Genomic DNA, 16,784 nt, shown 5'->3' with positions numbered 1-16,784 from the left:
GTTTGCATGTTCTCCCCGTATCTGCGTGGGTTTCCTCCCACAGTCCAAAGACATGCAGGTTAGGTGCATTGATGATTCTAAATTGTACCTAGTGTGTGTGTGTGTGCCCTGTAGTGGGCTGGTACCCTGCTTGGGGTTTGTTTCCTGCCTTGCATCCTGTGTTGGCTGGGATTGGCTCCAGCAGACCCCCGTGACCCTGTAGTTAGGATATAGCGGGTTGGATAATGGATGGATGGATGGATAGTTATACATTTCTCGTTCTCTTTCTCCAGCTTCTGTAATCTTCTAATTTCTCTTTAGGGTGGTGAGGAGGGTGCGGCAACGCACTGTGTCAATGCATACTGCCAACTTCTTTATCTATCTATCTATCTATCTATCTATCTATCTATCTATCTATCTATCTATCTATCTATCTATCTATCTATCTATCTATCTATCTATCTATCTATCTATCTATCTGTTATCCTACCAAGTACACCAAAATGAATATCTATCTATGTATCTGTTATCTTGCCATCCATCTATCCATCCATCCAGTATCCAACCCGCTATAATCTAACTACAGGGTCACGGGGGTCTGCTGGAGCCAATTCTAGCCAACACAGGGTGCAAGGCTATCCTGCCAACTACACCAAAATTAATATCTATCTATCTATCTATCTATCTATCTATCTATCTATCTATCTATCTATCTATCTATCTATCTACGAAGTAGATCTAGAAGAATTCTTTTAACTTAACAGTGAATCACGTACTCAAGGACGCTGGTGGTAATTAAGGAACTTTAGGACTCAAGTCAGGAAGCACCTCTTTTTTTTAGGAGTTGCGTCAATCTGGTATTATCTATCGAGACATAGAGTTTACGCAGAAACCTTGACAACTTTTAAGAAGAATGAGAAGCTGACCTCATATTAGTCCTTTAGTAGAAGGTGAATTAAGAGATGGCTGATGTGAACTGTTTGGTATTTAAATGCACATCATTAAAGAGATGAATCTTGCACGTGAAAGTTTGATTTCCTAGGCACTCGTTTTAAACGAGCAAGACCAAAGGGAGATATAGAGTATTATGAATTAATTCTAAACGCTGATTTGCAGATTGCTTTTGTATGAAAATCACAGCCTGTTTAGTATCATTCATTTTGTTCACATTGCTTGTTCATGACGAACATTGACAGATACATGTTAGCCTATAACATATACAGTATGTATATAAATAATTAATTATGATCACATTTATTCATCATGGAAAATGAGATTTGATGAATCATATACAACTTACATGGAATTTGTCCAGGCTGTGGAACAGATGACCAGCTCTTCTCCATTGACGTAATTGCTGGAGGATGTATGGCAGTATGATAACCCAGTCTACATAGTTTTTGTAGATTTGGAAAAAGTATATGATCATGTCCCTTGGCATGTGTTGTCGGAAGGTGCTTCAGCAATTTAGGGTAAGACTCAGCAGGGCCGTCTTAACATATGGGCACAATTGGCACTGACTGGGGGCCCCAGAAGCAAAGAAGCCCAGAATGTTTCTGTATGTTCACTGGGGTCCCAGCACACTACTTTCCTCCAGGAGCCTATGATGCTGTTAAGATGATCCTGGGTAACAGAGTCACTCTTAAATGATATTAGTTTCTGTACATGAGAGCTGTGTCTGAATACGTGGCGTTATGTTGAACTCATTCACTATGGCCATCAGACTCTATCAGGGTTGTGTCTAACTCTTGTTTGTGGGTTTCATGGACAGAATATCAAGGTGCAGTTGACGACGTGAGGGTGTGTGCCCTGCTGGGGAGGCTAAGGATAGCGACATTGCTACTTGCAGTATGGTGATGTTGCTCTTTTTATGCCTCATCTGACCGTGACCTTCATCTACATTTGATCAGCATCAGCACCACAGTCTGAAGTCAAGGCTCTCCCTCTCAGAAAAGAGCGGATTGCTCTCTCCAACTGTCCTTAGTGGAGGAGTTCAGGTATTTTGGGATTTTGCGTCATCTGACTGTGACCATCATCACATACTCGAGCAAATGTCTGCCCAGTGTGATGTGGATGGAATAAGGATCAGCACCAACTTCACAATCCCAAACTCATGGTTCTCTCTCAGGAAAGAGTGGACTGCTCTCTCCAAGTGAACGATTAACAACTGACCTTAGTGGAGGAGTTTTCAAGTGTCTTGAGATCTTTCATCATGAGTGATAGAAGAAGGGAACATGAGATTGATAAGCAGATTGGGGCAGCAGTACTTTGACTACAGGCACTGTAGTGATGCAGCAGTTGAGTCTATTGAAATACCTCTCAGTTTAAAGATCGATCTACATTCCTGTCCTCGTCTACAGTCATGAGCTGTAGGTAATGACCTAAAGAATGAGATCATCCATACAAGTGACAGAAAGGAAGTTTTTTTTTTTTTTTGCATGGTTGCTGGGCTTACGTTCTATCAGGAACAGAATTGTGGATCTCCATATTGAGAAGTTGGTTGGGCTTGTTGTAAGGATTCTACCCATGGAACCCTATCAGGCTCAATTTCCTCAGGAGGGGACTCTGCAGCACCCCCAGGACAAGCTGTAGGGATTAAATCTCTCAGGTTGACTCAGGAATGCCTGGGAATTCCCTAGGAAGAGCTAAAATCTGTAGCTGGAGACAGAAAAGTGTGGGCTGACCTGCTTGGCCTGCTGCCACTGCGGCCCTCACCACAAGACGTTTCAGATGATGAGATGATAGATATTGTATATTATATGTGTGTGTGTGTGTGTGAAAATTAAAGAGGCCACTGATTACACTTGAAGCTCAGCTATCAAAAAGGCATACATGCGGAATTTGACGAAGCCGACTCTAATCTTAACTCTAAATGAACACCACAGTTTTATAATACAAAACAATAAAACCTGATTATTGAAATCATTCTTTGAGGAAGATTGTATTAAAATAATTTAATATCCTTTCCCCGTTAAATAAAGTCAAGATAGTAGGAGATCATGCAAAATAAATAATTAGCTTCTTCGACTTGTCTTTTTTTGCAAAATATAAGATAAGTAAATTTCTGCCTCTTTGGCAGAGACAATAATGAGGCTTGTAGTAGGCAGACCAAAAATATTAACACGTTGTTCATCAGTCTGTGAATTTTTGCAGTGTAAACAATGTTCAGTTACCGTACGGTGGTGGCTTTTTGTACAGATTGCACTTGCGTTGTTCAGAATGTAGCAGGGTTACATTAGCCGCTGCCCTGCTAGTCTCCAACTGTGTCTGGACAACGACCTGAAGCTTGGCCTCATGTACTTCCATCTCCTTCTTCATTCTCTAAACTACTTAAATGCTTTTAGCAGCAGCACCGTTGCTCTCTTCTGAAAGCTCTCCATTCCTTTCTGTAAACTCTGTAAAAGGTATCCTAGAAGCCTCCACCATCGGTAAAGTGGCCCAAGTCAGCCTATTTTGGGAGCAGACGGACACTTCCTTGACACCGTCACACATTGGTGCAGTTGGTGGAAGGAGGGGTATCCACTTTGCTTCGTATTTCTTTCACGTCGTTCAGAGGATATTCGCTGCTTATCTGGCACTTGAACACTTGCTTGTAAGCCTTTCTGAAGTTTTCCGACAAGAACGCATAAATAATTGGATTGACGGAGGAATTGCTGTATGCAAGGCAGTGGGCAGCTATTCTGAATGCAAAGGAGGCTTGATTGAGAGGAAACGATCCAAATTCTACCCAGAGATAGACTATGTGATGTGGCAGCCAGGAGATGCAGAAAACCACGACTACGACTAGGACAGTCTGTGCAGTCTGTGGGGGAAAAAAAAAACCACAATAATCAAATGATCAGATTGTTAGAGTTTATCATTTGTAATCAGAAACCTGTAGCACTCTACTGTATAATGTGATAATAATAAGCAAGAATTCATTCATCAGTACAGTACATTGAAATAGCAAGTAGCTCGGCAATGAACAATTGAATTACTATCACTAAAATATCCTCTTTAATCAATAATAATTACAGTTATTATTAATAATAATCAGTCATGATCCTCATTAAGTGAAGTGGCACGATGAATACATTGGATCATAAAGTGAATACCAATTCAACTTTAGTTTTATACAAGCTAGCAAAAGTACAAATGGCGTAACATTCAGGTGTGTTTGAGGACTGTGCAGGCACTGTAGCCCTTAGTGCACTGTGCTCAGCAGGTGGGTTCTGGAATCTTCTCAGTCCATTTCCGCATTGTGGGGTCCAGAGCAGGGCCATCTTAAAGCAATGGGCATGCTGTGTAGTTGCCCAGGGGCCCCATGCCAATCTATGTATGTTGCGACTTGCTGAGTTGTAGGGGCCTCAGTGCACTACTTTGCCCTTCTATAATGCTGTTAAGATGGCCCTGGTCCAGACGCTACCCACCGGGACCGGGCTAAAGCCTGAAAACAGGACTGGGCAGGACTCTAGTCAATCACAGGGACTGCTGTTACTCAACCTCACATGCACACACCCCATATTCATACAAAGTGACAATTCACAAGTGCCAAGTAACAGAACATACATAAATCTTTTTATTATTTACCTTCTTCCCCTTGGTAGTATCTTTCTTAAATATAACATTAATTTTCACTGTTATGCTTATGACACCCAGCTCCACCTTGCTAGTAAACCTACCTTTACTTTTCCACCATCTTTGTTTATTGACTGCATTTCTGAACTTAAATCCTGGTTTTCTTCTAATTTTGTTAAATTAAACAGTGACAAAACTGAGATTCTCCTCATTGGTACAAAAATCATCATTATCCAAAGCCGGTAATCTTTCACTTGTTATTGGTAACTACTCTGTTTCCCCTTTACCTCATGTCAAGAGTCTGGGTGTCATTCTTGACAGGACTCAATCAATCAATCAACATTTATTTATATAGCACATTTTCATACAAAAAAAATGTAGCTCAAAGTGCTTTACAAAATGAAGAATAGAAAAATAGAAGACACAGTAAGAAAATAAAATAAGTCAACATTAATTAACATAGAATAAGTAAGGTCCGATGGCCAGGGTGGACAGAAAAAAAAAAAAAACCTCTGGACTCTCTCTTTTCAATCTCACATTAATAACATCACCCGGTCTGCTTACTTCCACCTACGTAATATTAATCACATCCGCCATACCACTGCCATCCTTGTTCACAGTCTTGTTACGTCTCCTCTGGACTATTGCAGTTCACTCCTCTTTGGTCTCTCTAATAAATCTCTCCATAAGCTTCAGCTAGTCCAGAATTCTGCTGCCCGCATCATTACTCGAATCCCGTCTATTCACCATATTACTCCGGTCTTGCAGCAGCTTCATCGGCTCCCAATTAAGTTTTGAATTGATTTTAAAATTCTGCCGTTAATATTGAAGGCCATTCATAACCATCCATACCTGTCCAACCTTCTTCATGTTGCCATTTCCTCTCGTAACCTTAGATCCTCTTCCTCCATCTATCTGACCGTCCCTCTCGCCTGTCTAACCACCATTGGGCGCAGAGCATTCAGCCACTCTGGAACTCACTACCTACTGAGCTTCGAAATACTGAATCATTCTCAACTTTCAAATGTAATCTTAAAACCCATCTATTTAAAATGGCTTTTTCTTTATGATTACAGTGGCTTTGTTTGGTTTTAGTTTAGTTCTGTATTTTCTGATGATTTAAGTTTTACTTATAATGTGTTTTTTATTTATTGTTTGTTTGGTGTCCTTGAGTGCTTAGAAAGGTGCCTTGTATAAATAAAATGTATTATTATTATTATTATTATTATTATTATTATTATTATTATAAATGAATAAATAACCTTTTGTAATTAATTCCCTCTTGACTAGTGCATGTCTGGATGTCTTCATTTCCATGAACCTGAACTTACAAAGCTATTCAGAATAACAGGAAATAACAGAAGTGGCATTTATATGGATGTCAGGTGCATGTAGCAAATTATAGGATGACCAGATTTTCAAAGTCCCAGACTCGGACACTTGTGAAGCATGGACAACTGTGCATAAAGTCCATCCTCACTGGTTTAATGCCTGTTTTATCACCTTCATCGTCATAGAGGGACCAAGGCACAGGAAAAAAAGCAAGACATCTTCACAAATGAGGTCACGGGACTGCAGTGCTTGAAGTTTAGACAAATAAATGTCTGCGCTCTGCTTTTGTCCTTTTCTTCATCCTCTTTGCCATGCTCTTTATGTATTAAGTGGGGTCTCCACTGGGAGTTTCACACACACTATCATAAATATATTGTGACAATGTTTGCTTCGGCGAAGTAAGGCTTTTCGGAACTAATGAGAGAGGGTCCCCCGTTGGGCTGTGAGACTCTCCAAGAGTGGGTTGCTTCTTGGTTTACTACATTACATTGGAGCTCCATGGATGGTCAATCAATTCACACACAGCTTTTTGTGAACATGCTTCTTTATATCCTACACAAGTTATTAATCAAGCGGGGTCTCCACCTGGACTTTCATAAACACTATCGTAAATATATTGTGACAATGTTTGCTTTGGCGAAGCAAGGCTTTTCGGCACCGATTCAAGAGAGTCTCCTGTTGGGCTTTGAGACTCTCCAAGAGTGGGTTGCTTCTCAGTTTACTAGCATTGGAGCTCCACGGATCGTCAAACAATTCACACACAGCTTTTTGTGGACATGCTTCTTTATATCCTACACAAGTTATTAATCAAGTGGGTCTCCACTTGGAATTTTGTGTACATTATCGTAAATAAATTATGATGATGTTTGCTTCGATGAAGCGATGTTTGCAGCACTGAAGAGCGAGAGTCCCTTGTGGGTAGCTTGAAGAGCGGGTTGCTTCCAGGTTTACTAGCAGGGGAGTTCTACGGACCTGCAAACAATTCATAGCCAGCTTTTTGCAGACCAGCGGTAGGCAATATAGTTAATATGCATGCCATTTCTGCCTTTTTTGCAGACTGGCACAAAATGTTTACGAACCAGTACAGGTCCATGGGAAAAACACTGGCATTGAGAAGAGTGGGATATTGGTGCACAGCTTTGCTTCCATTTGTGGTCAAGCTGCTGGGAAGACATCATAAAGCAGCAACGACGTGATGATGGAAAGGTTTCCATGTGTGTTTAGAGATGGACTTGCCTGCCTGCGCAAAAAGCCAGTAACGGCGAGTAACTTTCTACCCGTGCACAGAGTCTTCTGGTGTTTCATTACCTTGTATTGGGGATCTGTTTGCCGCCATTATAGCGGCTATTGGAGGTGGAAAAAGAAGAAAATGTGCAAAATGTGTAAAATATGCAAAATATTCAAGTTTGTTTATCCGCTGTCAAGGTAAAAACGAAACAGTAAACTAATTTGTAGTTTAAGTGGCAGAGAAGATTTCTCTGTTTCAAGATAAATGAGTTTACAGATTTGCTAATGCTTCTCAATGAGAGATTTTGAAATTTTACAGCCTTGAACAGGTCAATCTGTTCAAGACATTTGTGGCCTGTAGGGGGCATTATAGCACACCAAACTCCAAAACACAACTTCGCTACACAAGTCCCGGGTTCAAGTCAACAGTTTATTATGAAATACCTTAGCAAAAGGCTTCCTAATAGTAGTGAACATAACGCAATTTACTTTTCCTTTTTTCTTTCTTTCTTCTCCTCAACAACTCTGAAGCAGTCTCCTCCACCTCCTCCTGACTCTGACCCAGGTGAAGCGAAGCAGCTTCTTTTATAGCGGAGTACTTCCGATGCCATCATGTTGTATGCTAGAAGCCCTTCCGGGTCACGCAGAGCCAACCTGTGAAAGGAGAGTCTGCCTCCAGTAGCTCCCCCTAGTGGCACCCAAGAACCCCAACAGGACTGTCCACCAAAACTACAACTCTCATTGAGCCCTGCGGGTGTTTAAACTGGATGCACGGCAGAAGGATGTCAGCACCCAGTGTACTGCCCTGAGAAACAGTCTCCCCCTGTCCGTCCATTATAACAGTCTCCTCACCAGGAAAGGCACAACTACCCAAAGTGGGCAAGATGAACATCCTCCCATATCCTTCCATTAAAAGGACCTCTTGGCTAGAATGGATGGCTCCTTACATGGCCGGAATGCCACCTAACCTACGTTGCCCATCACACATCTAAATGAAAGTTGAACTGTCTCGAGAAAATTTCGTGAAGAATAAGGATGCCACATTTCTGCAGACTGTCCACTGAGGGTTTGAGTTGTTACATGCAAACAGACGGAGAGAAACGTGTTATTGCAAAAGGTGTTTCACGCATTATATGCAAATCTCACCTCATAAAAAATGTATCTGGTAACATGTAAGACACTCACATATTTCACTCATCATTAATTTAACAATAGTTTTAAAAATCATACATGCTGTAAGTTCTTCTTGCAGTAAGAGAATCAATGCTGGGGATGTTCCACCATCCCATAATGGCCAGTGTGCTATTGTAAGATGTGGTCTTTTGGGGGAATAACACCAGACGTCTGAATAAACTGATGAGTAATGCCAGCTGTGTCGCAGGACTGACCCCAGACTCACTGGAGACCATGGCAAGAAGGAGGACGATGAGGCCATCGTGACTAATGTTGCCCATCCTCTCCATGACACAATGTTCTGCAGCAACATTACCTTCTGGCTCATTCCAAGCCTATGTGCGAAGAGGCGTTACTGCGGCTTTGCTTTGCACACAGTCATCATAAATTCTTCTCACATTGTGCCCATCTTTATTCTAGACAGTTATATGGTTTTAGGGTCATTATTGTCACGTCTTTATTCTAGACAGTGTGGAGTATGGCAGGCTGTTCATCCCAGCCAATACCCCCAAGCCACCAGGTGGAGCCCTCCCTGCAGTATAGAGGTCCCCCTAAGACCAGCTGGGCATCATGGACATTGGAGTTTTTATACACAGCCCTGCTGGATACCATGGGGACCACTAGGAGACGCTGCAGGGAGGAATGATGGTTATTTGCCATACGCCCCGGAAGTATGTCCGAGTCACATGGACAAGAGGAATGACGTGCTTCCAGGGTGAAGAAAAGGATATTTTATCTGACCCGGAAGTGATAAGGAATCTCATGGACTGGGGGTTGGGAACACTTCCGGGTCAGGGAATATAAAAGGACTGTGGAAGCTCCCAGATGGCGAGTGGAGCTGAGTGGTAGGAGGGCAACGCGTCTGGGAGTGGTGGATTGTATTATTGAGTATTATTGTGCATTTGAATGAGTATAGTGGAGGAGAGGGTGCTTTGTGCACTGTGGATTATAAATAGTTAATATTTGGACTTTTATCTGTTGTCTGGAGCAGTGGCGTAGCGTGGGTGTCAGCCGCCCCCTTATTTAGGTATTTCAATTTAAAAGACTAAAATATACAGCACAGGCCCTTAAAAGTGCCGCCCGGGGCGGGCCACCCCTGCCGTCCCCACTACGCTACACCACTGGTCTGGAGTTCAAGGGAGCGATAGCACCCCCTATCTGTCAAAACAGTTATAGGGTTTATTGTCACGTCTTTATTCTAGACAGTTATGGGGTCATTATTGTCACATGTACATAGGGCAGTAAACTTTCTTGCTAGCTTGTTCAAATGAACATTCAACAGGCCATCAGATTCAGAAAATGTCTTTACAAGTAGCCTGCTTTAACAGGATATAAATCAAAGAAATTCCAAACATTTGAAGACTAACTCCAGCGTTGAAGATTAGGAAAACTCAGAAAAGTAAACAAATAGATACATATATAAATACAAATAAATAAACACATAAATTTAAGCGTAAGTCAATAATCTGCGCTTTTGTGATAAGACGTGTGGAAACGTTAATGTGTCACGTTTCAGTCAGTTTCTTTTCCTGTTTTCAAGAAGTAGATATGGCCGTCTCTGCACCAAAGAAGAGCGGAAAGCAGTAATCCGCTTTGTATGAGCTGAAGTTGTAAGCTGGACAGAAGAGTGTAGCACATAAACTATTTGTCGACCCAAAAAAGGTATTTTTGCCTCTTCTTGATATAAAACTCCACCTGAAAAAAATATATATAGCGAAAATGGAGAACAAGGAAGGTGAAGGATTTTAATATTTGAGGCAGATGTTTTTACAAATAACTGATGCCAATGTAAATGACCGTGAAATCATTCCGCACGTAGGGAACGTAACAACGTAAAATACCGGAAGTGTGAAGAAACATTGAGGACTAACGCTATCTCTGAAACGGTGACCTTTTAGATTTGTTGCACCCCTTGGTAAGCGGAGCGAGGTACGCAATTAATTGTATGTTCTTTCATTTGTTCTGTTACTTTGTATAATGTTAAAAGATGTATGTTTATATCTGTTTATAGTTTTCACGGTGCTCGTGACGATATAACGACTACAATAAAGAGCCACAGTTTGAGACATAAATAAAGATAAACGCACCAGTCTGAGACTCTCTGTGTGTCGATTCTTTGAAAACCAAGGGCTGCTACAGCCAAGATTAAGGAAAGCATTTTTGTTGGTCCACAAATCAGACCATGACAAATGGTTCAAAGATCCGGGGCTGGAGGAAATCACATGGACATCATTCAAGGATGTTCTTGATGAATTACTTTGGCAAACTACAGAGCACCCTAGAACTTCTAGCTGGTTGACATCAAGCTTCAAGCATACAAAACCATGAAGTGCAACACAGAGATTGATTTTTCTGAATTGACACTCGGACTTCTACCCTGCTAATCTTAGTGCAGTCACTGACAAACTTGATGAAATGTTTCACCAGAACATTGCAATGATGGAAAAGCTGTGCTAGTGCGAGAGAGATCTATCAGTTCTGGTCAACTATTGTTGGACACCCTGATACAAGACAAATCAGATGCGGAGTACCAACGAAAAATCAACATGAAAAACATTTTTAGTTCAGTTGAGGTAATGCAATATCTGGGCATCATTAAGTGATTAAACACACTAAATTCAGTTAAAGATCATTTCATCTGTCTCCCAATTTGCACGTCACACAGCCAATCTGAAACTATATTTGTGTATCATAATCACTAACAAATCTTCAGGAAGCAAAACTTTTGAAACAAATTGTTGCCCAGTGTGTTAGTAATAATCAGGTCAGCTCTTCTGTCCCATGGAATCACCTACTTGGTGACATACATCCGCATGCACGTTCTCCCTATTCCTGCATGATTTTTTCCTGGGTAGTGTACACTATTTAGTGAATCCTGTTCTGCCCTCACTGGGTGTGCAGGTTTGTCATTGTGCCTTGTGATGGACTGGATTCCTTGTCCTGCTTTGTTATCTGATGTTGCAGGGATTCTCTGCACTTCTGGACCGAACTGGTTTGATAACGTTAATAATAATAATAATAACAACAATAATGATAACCATCCATCCATCCATTTTCTAACCCGCTGAATCCGAATACAGGGTCACGGGGGTCTGCTGAAGCCAATCCCAGCCAACACAGGGCACAAGGCAGGAACCAATCCCAGGCAGGGTGCCAACCCACCGCAGGTAATGATAACCATTGAGTGCTATAAGCATCTATAACAGGGGTCCCCAACTCCGGGTCCTGGAGGGCTGCAGTGGCTGCAGGTTTTCATTCTGACCCTTTTCTTAATCAGTGACCTGTTTTTTGCTGCTAATTAACTTCTTTTGAATTCATTTTAATTGACTTGTTCTTGAAGACTCGGACCCCTAAATTGTTTCTTTTTTTCCTTAATTAGCAGCCAAACAATAGAGAGCTACAAAATGAACCAAAACGTGAACAGAAAACTGTGTCCATCATACAGTATCTGAAAATAAAGAAAGATGAAGATCTTAGAAATGCTGATCTGCTCAGGTCCTCAAAACGCTTTAACGGTGTTCTCAGAGATGAGAAAATCAACAATTTTGGAAATGTCTGCTATTGGACAATGAGAGTAAATTTGGTTGGAGTTTGAGGCCCTGACTTAGTTGGTCTTCTGTCGGCTCACTCACTTCACGTTTCATTTCTCTTTGGGTGCCATTTAAGGAAAGAAATGAAGCAATTCGGAGGAACGGTGAAGAAATTCAGGGGAACAAATCTTAACAAAGAAGTCAATTAAAATCAAAGGAAAAGAAGTTAATTAGCAGCAAGAACTGGTCACCAATTAAGAAAAGGGTTAGAATGAAAACCTGCAGGCACTGCGGCCCTCTAGGACTGGAGTTGGAGACCATTGCATTAATGGTTACCAGTGGGGTTAGGTACAACTTAGGTAAAACTGGTTACCAATTAAGAAAAGGGTTGGACAAAAGAATCCTGGGCCTGGTTAAAGAATCGAGTTGGAGATGTGAGGCAGCGGGCCACACAGTGGAAGAGAGAAAGAGGAAGAACTGGTGATTTATTACTCATTTCTTGTATATTTGTTGGCTTATTACTGAAAGGTTTGTGAAAAAGTGCCTTGTAAGAAAATAAAATCCTTTATTTTATTCATATACTAGCCATCCCCCACGGCTTCGTCCGCGTATTAGTGAAACAGGACAGTGAGGAGGGTCCTGCCCAGCTCTCTACTCCTGACGTCACGCTTCCCCTCTCCTCGGCCCACAGCCTCTGCCTCAGATTAACATGAATATATCACTCCTGCAAGTGAACTATGATTCTTATCGCGATGAGAGAACTCGCAAAATCAATGTTCAAGCAAATTATAGGAAAAAAAAGATCTAAATCTGTTAAGTAGTTCTCTCGTTCGCTAACTAAGCGGAGTTAAGGTTACGCCTGAGGCAGACGCGTAAGTGAGGAGGGCCCCGCCCCCCTCCCCTCCCCGCAGCCCAATGAGTCTCTCTCTTGGATTTGCGCTAATAAATTGGTAGCGCAAGCGAACTATGATACTTAGCTCGATGAGAAAGTCGCAAAATCAATGGAATGTTCAAGCAAATTATAGAAAAAAAAACAGATCTAAATCCGTTAAGCAGTTCTCTCGTTCACCAACTCAACGGAGTTAAGGTTATGCCTGAGGCAGATGCATGAGTGTGGAGAGTCCCACCCCTCCCCTTGGTCCGCTGCATCTCTCTAGGATTCGCACTCTTAAATCAGAACCGCACGCGAACTATGATACTTAAGGCGATGAGAAAGTCGCAAAATCAATGCAATGTTCATGCAAATTATATAAAAAACCCGATCTAAATCCATTAACCAGTTCTCTCGTTCGTTAACTAAGCGGAGTTAAGGTTAAGCCCTGAGGCAGACGCGTGAGTGCTGAGGGCCCCCCCCCTTCATTGGTCTGCTGCGTCTCTCTCGGATTCACAGTCTTAAATCAGAACCGCAAGCGAACTATGATACTTAGCTTGATGAGAAAGTCGCAAAATCAACAGAATGTTCGAGCAAATTATAGAAAAAAAACAGATCTAAATCCGTTAAGCAGTTCTCTCGTTCACCAACTCAGCGGAGTTAAGGATAGCCCTGAGGCAGACGCGTGAGTGCGGAGAGCCCCACCCCTCCCCTTGGTCTGCTGCATCTCTCTCGGATTCGCACTCTTAAATCAGAACCGCAAGTGAACTATGATACTTAATGCGATGAGAAAGTCGCAAAATCAATGCAATGTTCATGCAAATTATATAAAAAAACCTGATCTAAATCTGTTAACCAGTTCTCTCATTCGTTAACTACGCGGAGATAAGGTTACGCCCTGAGGCAGACGCATGAGTACGGAGGGCCCGCCCCCCTTGGTCTGTTGCATCTCTCTCAGATTCGCAGTCTTAAATCAGAACCGCAAGCGAACTATGATACTTAGCTTCATGAGAAAGTCGCAAAATCAATGGAATATTCAAGCAAATTATAGAAACAAAAACAGATCTAAATTCGTTAAGCAGTTCTCTCGTTCACCAACTCAGTGGAGTTAAGGTTATGCCTGAGGCAGATGCATGAGTGCGGAGAGTCCCACCCCTCCCCTTGGTCTGCTGCATCTCTCTAGGATTTGCACTCTTAAATCAGAACCGCAAGTGAACTATGATACTTAGCGCGATGAGAAAGTCGCAAAATCAAAGCAATGTTCATGCAAATTATAGAAATAACCCGATCTAAATCCGTTAAGCAGTTCTCTTGTTCACCAACTCAGTGGAGTTAAGGTTATGCCTGAGGCAGATGCATGAGTGCGGAGATCCCCGCCCCCTCCCCTTGGTCCGCTGCATCTCTCTCGGATTCACAGTCTTAAATCAGAACCGCAAGCGAACTATGATACTTAGCGCAATGAGAAAGTCGCAAAATCAACGGAATGTTCAAGCAAATTATAGAAAAAAAAACAGATCTAAAATCGTTAAGTAGTTCTCTCGTGAAAAGCGGACAGCCATACAAACGGGTCTAAAAAAACTATAAGAAATTCTGCGCTTGTACCACGAAATTTTTAAAACCGTTTCTTAGTGAGCACCTATGGGCCAAGAGTAACCTACATTCCAAATTTCAAGTCCCAAGTCCTCATGGTTCGGCAGATTTCGTGATGAGTGAGTCAGTGGTATTTGGCTTTTATATATATATATAAATATATACACAATAGATAGTGGGCTGTATTGCCCGGTCTGTGGTTTGGGGCTCTCTGGTGCCCCCTTGTGGGTACAACAAATAAAGAGCAGTACCCTGACTGGTGGCAGTCTTATACCTACCTTTGCCACTACCACCCCACAGCTCTGAAATTCAATTCGGTGTGGTCATTGAATGAACTGATGTTTAATTGAAAGCTTAATTTAGAATGATATTAAAAATACCTCTGTAGCATTTAAAAGAAATAAGTATAAAATGGCAGTATAACATACAGAATTAAAGAAATCTCCAGGAAGAGATATACTCACAGTCAGTCAGTCATTTTCTAACCCACTTAGTCCACCCATCCCAGCTATCATAGGGCGCAAGGCAGGAACAAACCCTGGACAGCATGACAGTCCATTGCAGGGCAAACACACACACATCAACCCCTACTACACACATGGGACAATTTAGGAACCTAGCCTGCATGTCTTTGGACTGTGGAAGGAAATTCACACAGACAGAGGGAGAACATGCAGGGAGGACCTGAGATGTGAACCCTGGTCTCCTTATGGCAAGGCAGCAGCTCTACCACTGCACTGGTAATGCCATGAGAAAAGAGAGTTTGTGTGAAAAAATACAGAGAGGCCATAAACAGAACAAGTAGGTTGCATTGTAGGTTAAATCCCAGGCTGAAAGGACCATGACATGCAGACTGCTATTACATGTATTTTAGCAAGGCTGTCCATTTCCTGGAAAGAAATACTTTGTGCTTTCCCAGTATAAGCTGTTACAAGACAGTAGGCACATTTCCTCTCTAAAACCTAGAGTTCTTCAAAACACACAAAATTACACCATATCTTATAAAGAAATAGGTCTGCTGTTTCTCAAATGTAATGTTGACACATTAAAATTAATATCATCTACCCTCGGGAACCTTGGAAAAACAACTGGCACTGCTGTTCTCACATCAAAATGTCCTAAATTATAATCCAGAGTCCTTGCTTTAACTTCAGTTGACAGGTCAGGCCATCACTTATCTTGTTTTCTTGCTGAGGCGCATTAGCACTGCTGGCTAATGATAATAATAATAATTATTATTATTCGTATTATTATAATTTCCAGGCACTTGCAATTGATTTGCTTCAGCTGTTTTTTTTTTACTTTCAGAAAGATGATTATGTAAGTTACTGTAATTTACTTCATAATTAATGGGTAATGTAGGCTAATTTATTTTACTGTATCAGTTGAGATAATTGTATTGAATTATCATAATGGTTTGTTACAATAAAACTTATTCCAAGTTAGGTTTCTCTCCTAATGCTCTTCCTAAACATCTTTTAAATATTCCTTGGGGTATACTAGACACAAATTCTGTGTACCATGTTTAGTTGAGCCAATATGCTTAAACAAGTGTACTAATATGGAAAATCTACTATTTTCATTCCAAAATTATATTCCTGGATTTAAAAATGCAGTTAGTTATGATGACGATCCCAGGCTACAATATGTACAGTACATCCTAAGAGCTATTCTTTGTTGCTTCTAATTAGGAGAAATGTGTTTTAATAAAGAGACTATGCACCGTCAATTGTACCTGTTCACATTTTGCTATTATGTATGATAATTATTAACAGAGACTAATTTCAATGATGTGGTATGCTGGCACCTATTGTCACCTCTGTTCCTTGTCCAATTTTACTCTGGCACCACCTAGCCAGCCTGACACATGTTCAATACATATACTGTATATATACTGTCATGCATGCATATGCGTGGGTCACTCTCGAGGGATCATCTGAGGTAGCTAATACCAGCCTGGGTCGAGAGGGGGCACTAATGCCAACCTTTTCCTTTTTTGTTCCCTCCACAGTACCCAGAAGAGAGCCAGTAAGAGCAACTGACTCCACCACTTCCAGTCCCCTACCTATAAAGCCCACAACTGCATTTACTCTGAAACAGACTGCAGTACAGGACGGAGCCCCTGCTAGCCTGACAGAACGCACCCATTCATTATACTGGTGCACACAGCCGCACTTTTTGTTGTTGTTTTTTTTGTAACTAAATTAAAGAGGGATGATCAGGTTGGTACCCAACATTTATCTATGGGCATTGAAATATAAAAATATATATTGTGGAAAGATCAGCCTCGATCCAGACGGACACCAACTCACAATGTCCTTATAGCACACACCTTTCTTTTCCTGCACACAACATCAAACAGTGCCCAAACCAACAACAATATTCACAGTCCTTTCTTTGCCTCTCTTTTCTTTCTCTTCTGTTACCTCCACTCCTCCCGTCGCAAGCTCCATCCTCTGCTTCCCAACTCTGGCTCCCTGAGTGGAGTGAGACGGCCTCCTTTATGCTGCACCTGGAAATAATAA

At 41.6% G+C, this 16,784-nt stretch overlaps 1 protein-coding gene across 1 annotated transcript in view; it reads right to left on the bottom strand.

The window, feature by feature from the left end:
- Positions 1-669: 669 nt before the first annotated feature.
- The window catches only part of galr1a (galanin receptor 1a), a 38,982-nt gene continuing 22,867 nt past the window's right edge, over positions 670-16,784 (bottom strand). Inside the window, exon 3 of the mRNA XM_039737434.1 lies at positions 670-3,781. Within this exon, the coding sequence (XP_039593368.1) occupies positions 3,464-3,781 (318 nt within the window). The 3' untranslated portion in view covers positions 670-3,463. The remainder of the gene's footprint in view (positions 3,782-16,784) is intronic.

Source organism: Polypterus senegalus, chromosome 15 (assembly GCF_016835505.1).
Source record: "Polypterus senegalus isolate Bchr_013 chromosome 15, ASM1683550v1, whole genome shotgun sequence".
Lineage (NCBI taxonomy): Eukaryota > Metazoa > Chordata > Cladistia > Polypteriformes > Polypteridae > Polypterus > Polypterus senegalus.
The sequence above is the reverse complement of the archived record's forward strand: the minus strand, read 5'-3'. Positions and strand labels throughout refer to the sequence as shown.